At 39.8% G+C, this 13,497-nt stretch overlaps 1 protein-coding gene across 1 annotated transcript; it reads left to right on the forward strand.

Annotated features, from left to right (window-relative positions):
* The first annotated feature begins 750 nt into the window (after positions 1-750).
* On the forward strand, positions 751-13,051 carry LOC141001018 (CD81 antigen-like). Its single transcript, XM_073471936.1, has 8 exons — positions 751-955; positions 2,560-2,674; positions 10,411-10,508; positions 10,614-10,688; positions 10,800-10,913; positions 11,019-11,117; positions 11,921-12,004; positions 12,166-13,051. Exons 1-8 carry the CDS (start codon positions 890-892, stop codon positions 12,229-12,231), a joined length of 717 nt encoding a protein of 238 aa, XP_073328037.1. The 5' UTR covers positions 751-889; the 3' UTR covers positions 12,232-13,051.
* Positions 13,052-13,497: the final 446 nt, after the last annotated feature.

Here is a 13,497-nt window from a genome sequence, read left to right on the forward strand (position 1 = left end):
GTGGTTTTTGTTAATTAACGTGAGAACTGAAGAAACTTGTCAACACGTTCAAAACATGGAGAGTTAGACCATCAAGTAACGACTGCGACCGAGGAGTAGATCTGATCATCCCCTTTATAGCAAATCTTACACATTTTCTCATGAAATACTTCACTAACTTGACAAAGAATGAGGAAAATAAGGACCATAATGTCTTGTTATCACTGATTGTTAAACTTTCTTTTTTTCTTTCTTTCTTTCTTTCTTTCTTTCTTTCTTTCTTTCTTTCTTTCTTTCTTTCTTCTGTCTGTCTGTCTCTGTTTGTTTGTCTTTCTGTCTTTCTTTCTTTTTTCTGTCTGTCTGTCTGTTTGTCTTTCTGTGTCTGTCTGTCTCTTTTTTCTCTGTCTGTTTGTTTTTCTTTCTTTTTTCTGTCTCTGTCTTTCTTTTTTCTGTCTGTCTGTCTTTCCTTTCTATTCTGTCTGTCTGTCTCTCTGTCTTTCTTTCTTTCTGTCTTTCTTTCTTTTCTATTTTTCTGTCTGTCTATCTTTGGGAATATTCCTGACTTTTCCCTACATTTCCCCTGAATAAAACACATTTTTTAACTTTCAGAGGAACAAAACATGCCTCCCTGCTCGCTCTTGCGGCTGGGGATCTTGTTGTTCACTCTCCTTCCTCTCCCTCCTGCCTTCAGCGCTCCAGTCAGCCGGTGGGCAGTTCTCCGTCTCGGTTTTCACTCTTGATTATAAAGGAGGAGTTTGAAGCAGAGAGGCGCTTACACTCCAACTGGCTTGAATAAACTTAAAGTCCTCTGGCAGAGAGACCGTGTGTGTGATCCGGGACAGTAGACTCATCAGGCCTGACAAAACTGTTTGATTTGGGTAAAAAGGACGAGCTGATCAAACCTGGCAACATGGCTGTGGCGGGCTGCACGAAATGCATTAAATACATGTTGTTCTTCTTTAATTTTATTTTCTGGGTGAGTTGAACTTATTTTACTTTGATTTCTTTCGCCTTTGCTTTCTTTAAACTTCCACTCTTCTTAACTCTTCTCCAAACATCTGCACATTTAACCCACACATCTGTCTACTTCAAACTGATAAATCCTGGAGGGGACGCACACAGTTTGCGATAATTATGAGAGGAGAGCAGCATCAATAGAGGAAGAGGCACAGCACTCAAAATCTTGGCCAGCCATGAGTTGAAACACTCTCACCCTTCATCTACACTTATTTTCTGGATGACCGAGCACCAGTGCAAGGTGACTGAAAGAGGAGAGAGGAGCCCTTCAGACTGGGTGGGCCTCAGTCTCCTCACTGGGAGAATACTGTTTTTTTCCTCCAGGATGTCTCACATGATTCGATTAAACTAACTCATATTTATATTAATCAAATGTTCCAGACAGGAAGATGGGATTTCTGAAGTTGTTTTGGATGGAACATTGAAGAAAACTGTCCCTCAGTTTTGGATGATTTCTTGTTATTTTGTGGAATCTGGCTCCCCAAATTAAACAGGAGGTTGAGCAGGGTTGACAGAGTTTCTGGGGGAGGGGAGAGCTGTTTCCCTCTGACATTTCCTTTGTTCCTACCTGGTCACCAGACTGTAGCATTTGCTGCCTCTGAACCTTTAAAGAGCTCAGGAAACACATATTTTTTTTATTCCTACCTTCACAGAAAAAGTGATTCCAGTAATGAGAGACTGTTTCCACAGAAGCCTAATGCAGCTGTCACCCTCTTACACTTCTTGACATCACATCAGACTTCCTGCAGATGTTCAGTCCAATTGCTGACTTGTTTGGGAATTTCCATTTGGTTCATCTGTACTGAGCAGTCGTCTTTTTTTAGATTAGCACAGAATCACCATATCCTGGACGCGCCACACTTGATGGAGTGTTTCCTCTGTTGGTTTTGCTGCTGTGCCTGTCAGTGTGAAAACTCTGAGCCCTCTCTTCCTCTTTTTGCAATTTTTCATGTTGAGGATTCAGCTTCCTGTTTCTTTGAGAACAATGGAGTGCACTCATGGCACTAAAAGTGCAGACAACTTGATATAAACACTGGCAGAACGTAAAAGAGTGTCATGTCATGTGAACAAGTTGATCGGATCCTTCAGTAGTTCTGCTCCATCAGCTTTTATATAATAACACTTTTATCAGGTTATTTCTGATTTATCAGATACAGAATAGAGGGGAGATCAAGGGAGATAAAGTTGAACAACACAGTTCTTGAGGAACAATGATTTGTGAGGACGTGGTCTATGCTGAAGGTCACCGATGTGTCAGGATGTCCTTTCGTCACTTCTCTTAAGGGGCGGGGGACAGTTCACTGAGAGCTGGACACGCACACAGAGAAACATTAGTAGAAAGGTTTGGACACTGATTTGATCTTGTGCCGCCCCTGAAGTCACGGTACTCTCTCTTGAAAAGAGTCTTAAAAATTGATAACTACAGGTTTGTTTTAATATTGATGCTACATCTCTTGTGAATATTAGACATTTTAATGACTCTGATCCTCCCCGAGGTTTCAACAAAGTAAAGAAAAAACATGAAAGAAAATAATTGAGATCTTTTTTTTCTCCCGGGGGCAGCTGGCTGGGGGTGTGATCTTAGGAGTGGCCCTGTGGCTCCGCCATGACAGTCAAACCAGCAACCTCCTCATACTTCAGTTTGAAGGCCACCAGGCACCGGGCACCTTCTATATCAGTGAGTATACACCATCACCTGTAGAGATTTATAATGAAAAAAGTGTATCTGTTCCCTCAGAGCCATTATAAATCTGCATTTTGGGAGTAAAGATTTTACCAAAAGTAGCTTCTTGGAGGTCCAGAAACATCATCATCATCATCATCATTTTGTTTTGATATTCATTAATACATTATTTTAAAAGGTGCACTATGTTGATTCGGGGAAGAAATTTTATTAAGAAGAGAAAGATTTTCATTGACTGATGCCTAACATGCCTAAATAAACAAACTCTTTGTTTTCAGGACTGAATAAACTGAACAAACTAACTTCTTAAAGGACAACACAATGTCATATTGTTTTATATTTGGCGGACCCTGCCACCTCTCTAGCTTCAAACAGTGTTCTGGTGACCTTAATTTCCTCTGAGAACAGCTTGGAGTTTGTATTATTACCTCTTTAATATTGTAAATATTAAAATTCAGAGTTTAAATTTCTTCTCTAAACCTTTAAGTCCCTGCCCCTTTAAGTACAATCTACTACAATACAACAAACTATGTCATATTATAAACGTCAACTCCGCTATGTCAGTTTCAAAGGTGATTAATTATGGTCTTCACAAAATAAGTATTTATTACGGAGCTATTTAAAATACTGTTCTTGATAATTGTTCCACCTCCGTTAAGTTGCTTGATCATCATATTGTGTCCCTATTTCCTCCCACGCCCTCCTTGAGACCATCTCGTACTCACCATGTTTACCACATGACAGGAAGCTCCCTGTTAACAGAGAGATGACAGTTAAATTCACAGAAATACCTGTGTTTCACACTCAGTAGGGACCATGTGAGTAATGTCCAGAAATAGTAGGAAGCGTGCGACCCTCTAAGAAAAACGCAGGAAACAGGACCTGCGTAAATCCGCAGCATGACTTAAGAGTTGCACAGCCGGCATCTACACCTCAGTGTTTTTACTCACTGTCACTCTGACACTGACGATTGCAGACTGGAGGTGATGTTCTCTAAATAAGATTAATATTCATGTTAATGACGTCAAAAAGTCCTAGCTGTGAGAGGCCAGATGTTTCAGACAGATGTCGAGGCATGTGTGGGCTCTGAGAGAACTAACCGTGATCTTGGTGCACAAATAAAGCCATCATGTGCCTTCTGTCGCTCGCACTTTAAAGTATTTGTATTTGTTTTGTGCTGATGAAGTTCAGCATGTTTTTCTCTATATCTGTGTAAACGTATTGAAGGTTCAACTAAATCACAGGAGCAGGATTATGACCCTCACCACATGAACTACAGTCATAAATCATCATCATGTCTCCTTCAGCGACCCGCAGATTGGCCCTAAAACCTACAATACATGATATGATTTAAACATTTAAAAGGTCCATCGTCTGGGTTTGTTGTGGTGGTGAACTCTAGTGCGCCCACTAATTTACATTTGGGCTCCTGCTGCTCTCCCATACTTACCCCTCAGTAAATATACAGAGCGAATACAAACCCAGGCTTTTTATAGAAGGAAGGCATACTCGTGATTTTAAAGGCAGGGCGGCAAGAGAGGCCCACCCAAGCGAGATCAAGGGAGCGTTTCTTTTTTTTCCTCCTCCTCCCTTGAACATACGCCCTTGCATAATTCAAATAACCTTGTACATCTGCACATAACCCCTCAAATTAACGTTTGGATGTGGATGTTTTTAGCGTGCTGGCACACCAAAGTGGTATTTATGTAAGGCTGAAAATACACAGTGTCCTACCCCTTAACCAGTGCTTGAAATCATTATTGGTGGTAGTCTGGTCCGGTTAGTGCTGAAGTCTCTCATACTGTAGGACATACAGTAAAAGTGACAGAGTTTCTTACACAAGATGTTTCACTTGTTTTACACTGTATGTATAATGCAGAGCCTTGGCCAGAATAGCTTTTCTTCATGCCCAGAAGAAACACAAAAGAGGGTTGAACTGTGGTTATCAGGCTGTGAAGGAAGGAAAAATGGATGTTTTAAATAAAATTGTGTGTGCATATCAGTGTACACGAAGAGAAAATCTTCATCTGAAGATACACAGCTGCTGAAACCAGCTCTGTTGATACGTAAACCACTTTGTCTAAACAGGAAATCTCCCAACATGAAAATGGTAACAAAAATCTATTGGGTTTTAAAATCTGATTCTCTCTCAGTCTGTTTGTGTGAATGAGAGAGTGTTGCTTTCAACTGTTTATCTTGAACTAACACTTTAACTGCTGTCAATGCTTCCACGTAAACAGAAATTTCAACTGTTTCCATCACTACATTTCAACTGAAAATTAAACTGCTTTTCTCTCCAAGGCTGTAGCCAAGGAGTCAACATTCGAAGGGGGGGGGGACTAGACCAAAGTCCTTTTAGGCAAGTCTTGCCACTCGGCAGCCATCTTGGCGACGCCCCCGAGCGGCTATTTCAGGCTTACAGGAAAAGGCCCCTATCTAAATTAATGGGCAGAGAGCCAGACCTTCACTTTCAAAATCCGTTGAAAAAGTTTGGTTACTTTGTCAATGCTTTTTTGCCATAGGTTATACCTCTCATACACATGTCCACGGTTTCACGACACCAACATCAGCACTTGTACAAATCTTTGACTAACCACACTTTTCTCTGTAATCCTTAGCGTGATATCCTCCTCTTATACGCTTATCAGAAGTCTGTCTGAAGCCGCACCAAATCAGTTGAAACTTTCGTGAATCTCAACTGTGCACTTGCATCAGTGCAACAATGCCATTGACTGATATGTTTCCTGTGTTTTGGAGGGGAGGGATGGGATATGTGTCATACATTGTGGACTTTCCTATTCAAAATGGTTCAAGTGGTTTGTCTCCCCCCTTCTAACGGTCTCTAACTACTCAGAGGACAAACTTTTAATTTATTCGTTAACTAACTCACGGACTGTATGCAAACTACCTAACATTCTGGCCAGACTCTGGGAGAGGATACCCATTCATAAAATTATCAATTTCCTAAAACGAAAACTCAACACAATTGACAGTGATATCGCCAAGGTATCCATCAAATTACATTCCAGTTTTCCTCTTTTTGACACATTTAGAGGAAGTTTGTTAAGTTTAGTTATAGTTATGATTACATTTGCTGAAGATTACTTTGTACAGTGGTGTATGGTTGCCTGTTGTTTTACATTTTTACATCAATATGTTGGGGGGGACATTTTGAGCGTGTTTGAATATTGTAATTACACTTCAGCCGACACTCCCACTGCTTTCACTTTCTTCACATCAACTGACACTTAAATTGATTTCTACTCTTGAACTGGCAGTTCAACTACTTCGACTGACATTCAAAGGAATAGTTCTGCATCCAGGGAATTGTGTTACTTACCTTTCTTTACAAGAGTTAAATGAGAAAATCAATACCACTTTCATGTCTGTGTGGTAAACGTGAAGCTACAGCCAGGCCAGGTTGGCTTAGCTCAGCATAAAGGCTGAACAAGGGGAGGCAGCTGGCCTGGCTCCATCCATAGGTAACAAAATCTGTGTACCAGCACCTCAAAAGGTGGCAAATTAACAGGCTGTATCTTGTTTGTTTAATCTGTACACAAAACAAAGCGTAAAAATGACAAGCTGTGAACTTTAGAGGTGCTGGTAGGCAGGTTTCTCTATTTCCAATCGTTATGCTAAGCTAAGCTAACTAGCTTCTGGCTCCAGCTTTATATTAAATGAGGTCAAAACTCCAGCAACACTTGTAGAAGATGGAACAACTTTATTGTACATTTCCAGCTCTATATTTAATTAAAAGAAGATGTAAAGTTGTATTTGCCTAAAAAGCATCGTTTAGCTAGCTTAGCGCTCTGTATTGGAGATTGGGAAACAGCTAGCAATCACAAATTGTCGTTTTTACAGTTTGGCTTTAGTATGGATTAAAAAATAACATATAGCATGTTAAATAATGAGCTTTAGAGGTGCTCGTAGGTGGATAACTTCATATTTAGTATCTGTTTAGCATACAAATACGAGAGTGGTATCAATCTTCTCATCTAACTTTAAAAGTGCTGTCAATGCTTACAGACCGAGTGACACTGTTTATATTTCATGTTCCTCAATTATCTCTGTGTAATCCTGAAGCTACTGTTGGCAGGCGTATTGTATAACTTTAACTTATTCCCTGCAGGGGACACAATGCATACATGATCTGCTGCTTTTACTCGTTCTGTTAACGAGCTGACAGGAGGAAATGTTTATATGGAGCCTTTTTAATAATTAATCCGCCCCTCATCATTTAGACATACTGTACACTGGGTTCATCTCAGTTGATCGGTGTCATGCTCCGACAGTGTGAACACGGCCTCACAGCTCTTTTTTTTTTTTTTTTTCACCATACTGGATGAGAAAAAGAGGAGAGAAGTCCATCTGGGGCTTTTGGCTGGTCTTCACCTCCCCCCTTTCTCCCCCTCTGGAGATTACACAGGGCGACAAGAAATAAATGAACTTCCCCGGTGGTATAAAATTGCCTGTCTCCCTTAAAGTCTCAATGGCCTTCAAACCTCAAAGGGTGTTGTCATAGTAATGGAAGGCAGTGGAAATAATGCCTGCTTTGCCACATTGCAAACATCAAGTCCTGAAAGAGAAAGAGAAAGAGAAAGACGGGGGGGTGGTGGATGGAGGAGAGCAGGAGGGTGTTGAGCTGAGGCAGATAGAGAAAGAGAAACTGTCGATGTGTGTGTGGGGAAAGATTGTGCGTGATCTGTGAGGTACAGTGTGAGGGTGTTCGAGGCCTGCAGTCTCAACAGAGTCAGAGCCTTTTAAAAGGGCCTGTCTGTCCCCTTTTAGACCGCTGTGTCAGAGTACATTAGAGGCTGCATGTGTTTTGTTCGCATGCGTGCGAGAATAGAAAACCCAGAAAGAGGCTGCTCCCAGAACGTCTTGCTAAAAGCAGCGGCGGAAGACATATTCACATCCATTACTTAAGTCAGAGACCAGTACTTCATATGCTGTCAGATGTTTGATTTCACTGGTTCCCAACCTAACAACCAGGCCTAAGATATATCTGAAGGGTCATGAGATAGTTAGTGTGACAGGGGATCCGTTTGGACTTTTCTTTAATCTTTGCGTCGTGCCAGGGCATCATGCAAGCTAGGACCGCCACTGGCTGAAGTTATGAGGATGGGTTGATGTTATGAGATTATTCTAAAAACAAACAACAGCTTCTCCGGAACTTTATCTCCTTCAGCGATTGATTTATGTAGAGTAGGTTATTGATGTTTATTAATTTCTATTGGAGTGGAGCCAAACAGCCTCTAACAAGCACTTCCTTTAGACACTCCGAGGAAACAAACAGAACCCCATTACAGGAACTGGTATTTTGGCCTCCATAAATAGGCCACATATTAAAACAGTACATCAAGGTCCATTCACAAAGTGCAGAAGGGCCTGATGATCTTAAAGTGCTCAACAAGAAATACAGGCATCAAAAATTCCCATGACAAACTCTCTCTGCTGATGATGAAGATCATGCACTACGATAAAGCTCCAGAACAGCTACTAAATGGACCTTGAAGTGAGATTGTTTTGTCAAGTTTCTGAAAATAGTCTCTTGCTACTGCCTCTAACTTACACAAACACAAACTATAAACAATAAATACAGTATGCTATAAATACATGTACATAAATAGAATAAACAATTTGAAGTATAACCAATAACCAGTGGTGGAATATAACATATAATTATGTATATTTGCTAAAGTACTGTACTTTTCTTGTCTATTTTTTCTCCGCGACTATGATTTACAGAGACATATTGTAACTTTTTACTTCACTAGCTTTGTTGGACAGCAATAGTTATTTTACAGTTAAGATTTTAAATACAAAACAGACATGATAGTCAAACGAGTCATTTTGCAGGGGTTGTGATGCTCAAAAATTTTTACATTTTGCAGCCGCTTCTTTCTCAATGTAAGCTTATGGGAAAAAAGTGTTTTTGGCCCGCAGTGCATCACATGACGTTTTAATTACACAATTTGAACACTATGAAAATTGGCCTCAAAGCCCAGCGGTCTTCCTGGGGGCTTGGGCTGAATGCTACATTAGCCGCTACCAGCATAAGACAACTGAATCTCTGACTGAACTGTCACAACTTATGCATTATGGGTAACGTGGTCTTAAGGTGTATTCAGCCACTTTTTAAGAAGAGCAGGATAGGGAAAAAAATGAAGTGCCGAGGGGGCAGACTTTTAGATTCCCTGTGTCTGACCTGTAAAGCTTGGATTTTTAAATTTTTACTTTTTCCTCTTTCTTTATTCATTTTCACAACTGAAAAAGAAACATGTATAATACAAAAAAAAAATCCACTTGACTTAATTAATGACAAGGGTAATTATCCTACCAACAAAATGATCAAAAGGGCCGGAAAGAGGTTGTTAAAGGGCAGCAATCGACCCACGGGCCACCACTTGAATAGCTCTGGTTCGTGTTTATGTACAGGAGTCCAATGATAACTTGATGAAGGACTCTTTCAAAGTAGCCAACAATAAATAAAGTACTTTAAAGGAAAACCAACAATATGATAGTATGAGTAATTCTGAAAGAGGGTACACATGATGAATACATTTACTTTTGATTGTAAAAAAAAAAGTTGTACATTTTTTCTGATAAAACTCCCAAACTCTTACATTTTGATTGCAGGACTTTAACTTGTAATTAAGTGTGTTTGTGGTTTGGTATTACTTCATTTATTGAAATAAGGGACCTGAATTCTTCTTCCACTGATGCTAATAACATAATAAACAAAGCTGTGAATCATTTCCCTCAGTTTAAACAGTTCTTACTGTAAGACCAGTGACAGATGCATTTAGAGGAGTCTGCAGCAGACTGACGTTGCGTTATGATACCATCTATAATCCATTATATTAATGAATGCCTTCATGTCAAGTTTCTTTGTGCTCTAAATTAAACTCACCATACAGCTGGTACAATAGATATTTTTCAAACCATCGCTGTGTGTACACAACATTTTCCTTTAAGCTGCATGAAACATAAGCCAGACCCCTGCTGTAACTGGAGCTTTATAGCTATTCATTGACTTTTTCCTGCAGCAGCAGCTCTACCTGCACTGGAGCCTGTTGAACACTTAGTGTTTACTGTTTGCACTGTTTACTGTAGCTACTGTTAATTTTAATTTTATATATTATATATGTGTAATGTATGTGTTGTATTTTGTATGCTACTGGACACTTGAATTTCCCTCGGGATAAATAAAGTATCTATCTATCTACTTCTGTCCGCCGTTCAAAGTCGTGGAAAAAGTGTTTTTTGTCATTAGACATTTTTCGAGTGAATCGTCCTTATATCAGTTTAATCTGATAAATATGTGTGCGTTTATATGTAGGTGGGTGTTTTTGTATTCACAAGGTTCCCTCTGTTTTCTGGTGAAGGATAATGCTCGGGGTCAGGGGTCAGTGCAGAGAGGGTTTGTGGGGGGTTGGGGGTGTCTGGAAGGCATTTCCTGGCCTGGACAGAGTCAGCCCCCGCCTCTCTCTGCCTCTCTCAGGATCTGGGTGTTGTTTATCTCCAGGATGTCAATAATGTCATGTCATCCTACAGGGAAGGCAAGAGAAACATCCAGGAAGTCCATTACTAAACAATGTGTGGATCAATGAAAGGGCAGCAGGCACACACTGCCCTGCCTGTGCTGCCCCCTAGTGGTCCTGAGGACACAATGTTGCCATGATGAACCATCTTTCTGAGCTCATGTATGATTGTGTCTGTGTTTACAGGTGTGTACATACTGATAGCTGTCGGGGCTGTGATGATGCTGGTGGGCTTCCTTGGATGTTACGGTGCCATTCAGGAATCTCAGTGCCTGTTGGGGACGGTGAGTATCTCCCCGTTCTAACTCTTAACCAGCAGAAATTCTTCTTTGAATATGTTTAAATCAATAAGAGACTTTGAGGTTTAAATATTTCTTTTCTTTCCTTAGTTCTTCTTCTTCTTGGTGATCCTCTTTGCTTGTGAAGTGGCTGCAGCGATCTGGGGTTTCATGAACAGAGACACAGTAAGCAACACACACATGCCTTCATTTCACTGAATGTTTGCTCATTGATTTTCCACCACTGTTTGTTGTTGTGTCTCTAAAACAACTCGCCCGACTCCCGACTGTCCACAGATCTCAAAAGAACTGATCAACTTCTACGACTCTGCGTACATCAAGGCTGTGGACGTCTCAGGATCTCCCAGTAAAGACGCCGCCATCAAGGTGCTGGATGCCTTTCACAACACGGTACGTCATGATGGAAAATCTCTGATGTGATAGAAACCAATTTTGATCATGTATTGTGGACAGGGCTTGCTGAACTCTTGTTTCTGCTCTTGGTTTCCTCTACAGCTTGACTGCTGTGGTAAAGGAGATGACACTGCACTCTTCAAACAAATCGCCGGCACCTTGTGTCCCAGAAAGTCTCAAGAAGATTTTCTGAGATCTCAGGTAAACAGATTCTTACTTAACTTTACAATAACACAATACCACAATTAGAATATTAGCATCTTTGGAAAGAGGGACAAATATAAATTCCAGGTTTCTTGAACTTATCGTCAGTCTTAGGAATGATAAATTACGGCATGTAACCAAACGTTAGGCAAATACAGCTGATCTTGAAACTGCAATATGACAATATGTGCCTCTCTCTCTACATATACCTGTATAATGTTGCACAGACAGACTGACACACTGATACACACACAGTCAAGGCTTACTTCTGCTTTGTTTTTACTCTATTCCATGTTTTTCTTTGTACTTTCTTTTTATTTATGTCAAATACATAGATGTTGCTGCCTTTTGCTGTTAATTATGTAAAATACACAGAGTTGCCCCTGTGTACGAAATGTGCAATATAAATAAATTTTGTATTGCTATTGCTATAACTTAACTGTATCTAGTGGCAATGGGTCATCTGTGTTAGTTTTATTTTTTTATATCTCTAACGTTGTTTCAACCAAACTTGTTGCAATATACACTGTCTGGGTTCAGGGTTAAGTTGTGTATTGATGCTGTATTGACCCACATAACTCATGCCATCCTTTTGTTACTCATTTTCTCTATGTTGCTCAAAGATCACATTCTATATAATCAATTATTCAGAGTTTTGCGGTCAGAGGCAGCTTATATTCAGCGCCTTGTTTTGACAGCAGACCCAGCTCTCCATCACATGTAATCGATTACAGTGTGCGTGCAGCGAGAGGAGTAAGATATTCTCATTTGGTCTTTGTTCTGCCTCTGTCTCCTCTCAGAGCTGTCACGATAAACTGATCGAGCTGTTCTCCGAGAAGCTCTACCTGATTGGACTGGCTGCCTTGGTGGTTGCTGTCATCATGGTGAGTGTCAGATTAAAAAACATAGACGGATATGTCACACAGCTGTGGTGTGAAAAGACTCAGAGCATGAACAGCATTACTTTTTATCAGCTGTGATAAGGACGCAGGTGCTTTAATAGAAGCGGCGTTATTGAATTAAACTGTTCTGTTTCCCCGTTCAGATCTTTGAGATGATCTTCACCATGGTGCTCTGTTGTGGGATCCGTAACAGCCCCGGGGTGTACTAGGAGTCACATCAGTCCACATCAGCCTGTAATGGAGTTATTGTATTATGTGTTTCTATGCATCAGCTCCTCTCCTTTATGACTATAACAAGATGGATATCTCTCTTTTTATTTTAGATTAGAACTTGTTTTTTAATAATGCTAATCCGTCAACGCTCGTCTCAGCTTCTCTCAGTCAGATGTTCTTTATTTATCGTACAACACTTACATTTGAATATGTTGTGAAATATTTCTCTGAAGTCATGGAAGCTGTTTTTATGGATGTATAAATTGTATATATACTTGTCATATGTTAATAACACTAAGATGAGTCCATGTATTCCCTGATTGTTTGTGATGATGTCGCTGCAGTGTCTCAGTGTTATAATATAATTTAAGCAGCAGGGTTTCAGTGGTCTAATGTGCCGTCTTACTCTAATGATGACGAGTTAACCTGTGTGTTATTTTAGTCTCTTCTTTGAGCCTAATGAACCACCTTCATGCTGTCTTTCTCTTCTTTTATTAACTTGTGAAACACTCGCCCTTAAATAATGACAAAGACGAATACGTCTTCTTACTCAACCTGTTTTAATAATGCTAAAAAATGATGTAATTAATACGTAAATATTTCCCAACCTTTTATGTTGCTAGTGACTCATTAAGATGAAGCAATCTCTCGTTCCATGTCTAGAAGTTGTGAGTAGTTCAATCACAGAGGGTTTTCTCTTCTCTGATTATTTCATTTGAATATTTTTTAGATGCTTAAAGAGGTAAAACTACAGTATTTTGCTAAAAAAGAGCAATGAATAGAGAAAAGTCAGGAAAAATAAATTGACTTGAGTGAGTTTGAGTTTTGTCTTTCTTCCTACCTGGGTTCAGAGAATGTAACGAATTACATTTACTCGAGTTTCAGGAACTTGTACTGTCCCTGAGTGTTTTCACTTTTGGTCCCCAAAAACAATGCAACACATTTCATTTGACTTTTCTTGCATTTTTTTATTTGTAGTTACATACTTGTTGTACATTTATTGCCAGGAAATTACTTTCGATAGCACATTTAATATCCGATACTTTAAGACTTTCACTTAAAATATTTGTTGTGTGGTCGACTTTCACTTTTACCAAATTAATATTGACTTTTGGGCACATTTTAAAAACACTTCATGGGCGGCCTATAGGCTGGAAGCCACTGCTTTCCAAGTTGATCAAAGCAGTTAAAAATACAAAATTAGACATTTTTAAGAGCTTCATGTATGGATCTAAATCCAAATAATCCACCATAATGATCCA

Source organism: Pagrus major, chromosome 8 (assembly GCF_040436345.1).
Source record: "Pagrus major chromosome 8, Pma_NU_1.0".
Lineage (NCBI taxonomy): Eukaryota > Metazoa > Chordata > Actinopteri > Spariformes > Sparidae > Pagrus > Pagrus major.

Bases quoted from the DNA above. Each gene is read 5' to 3' on its own strand.
- LOC141001018 (XM_073471936.1), top strand. From the start codon at position 890: ATGGCTGTGGCGGGCTGCACGAAATGCATTAAATACATGTTGTTCTTC. The intron at 11,118-11,920 runs GTAAACAGATTC...GTCTCCTCTCAG, and splicing joins AAGATTTTCTGAGATCTCAG to AGCTGTCACGATAAACTGAT. The intron at 12,005-12,165 runs GTGAGTGTCAGA...TTCCCCGTTCAG, and splicing joins TGGTGGTTGCTGTCATCATG to ATCTTTGAGATGATCTTCAC.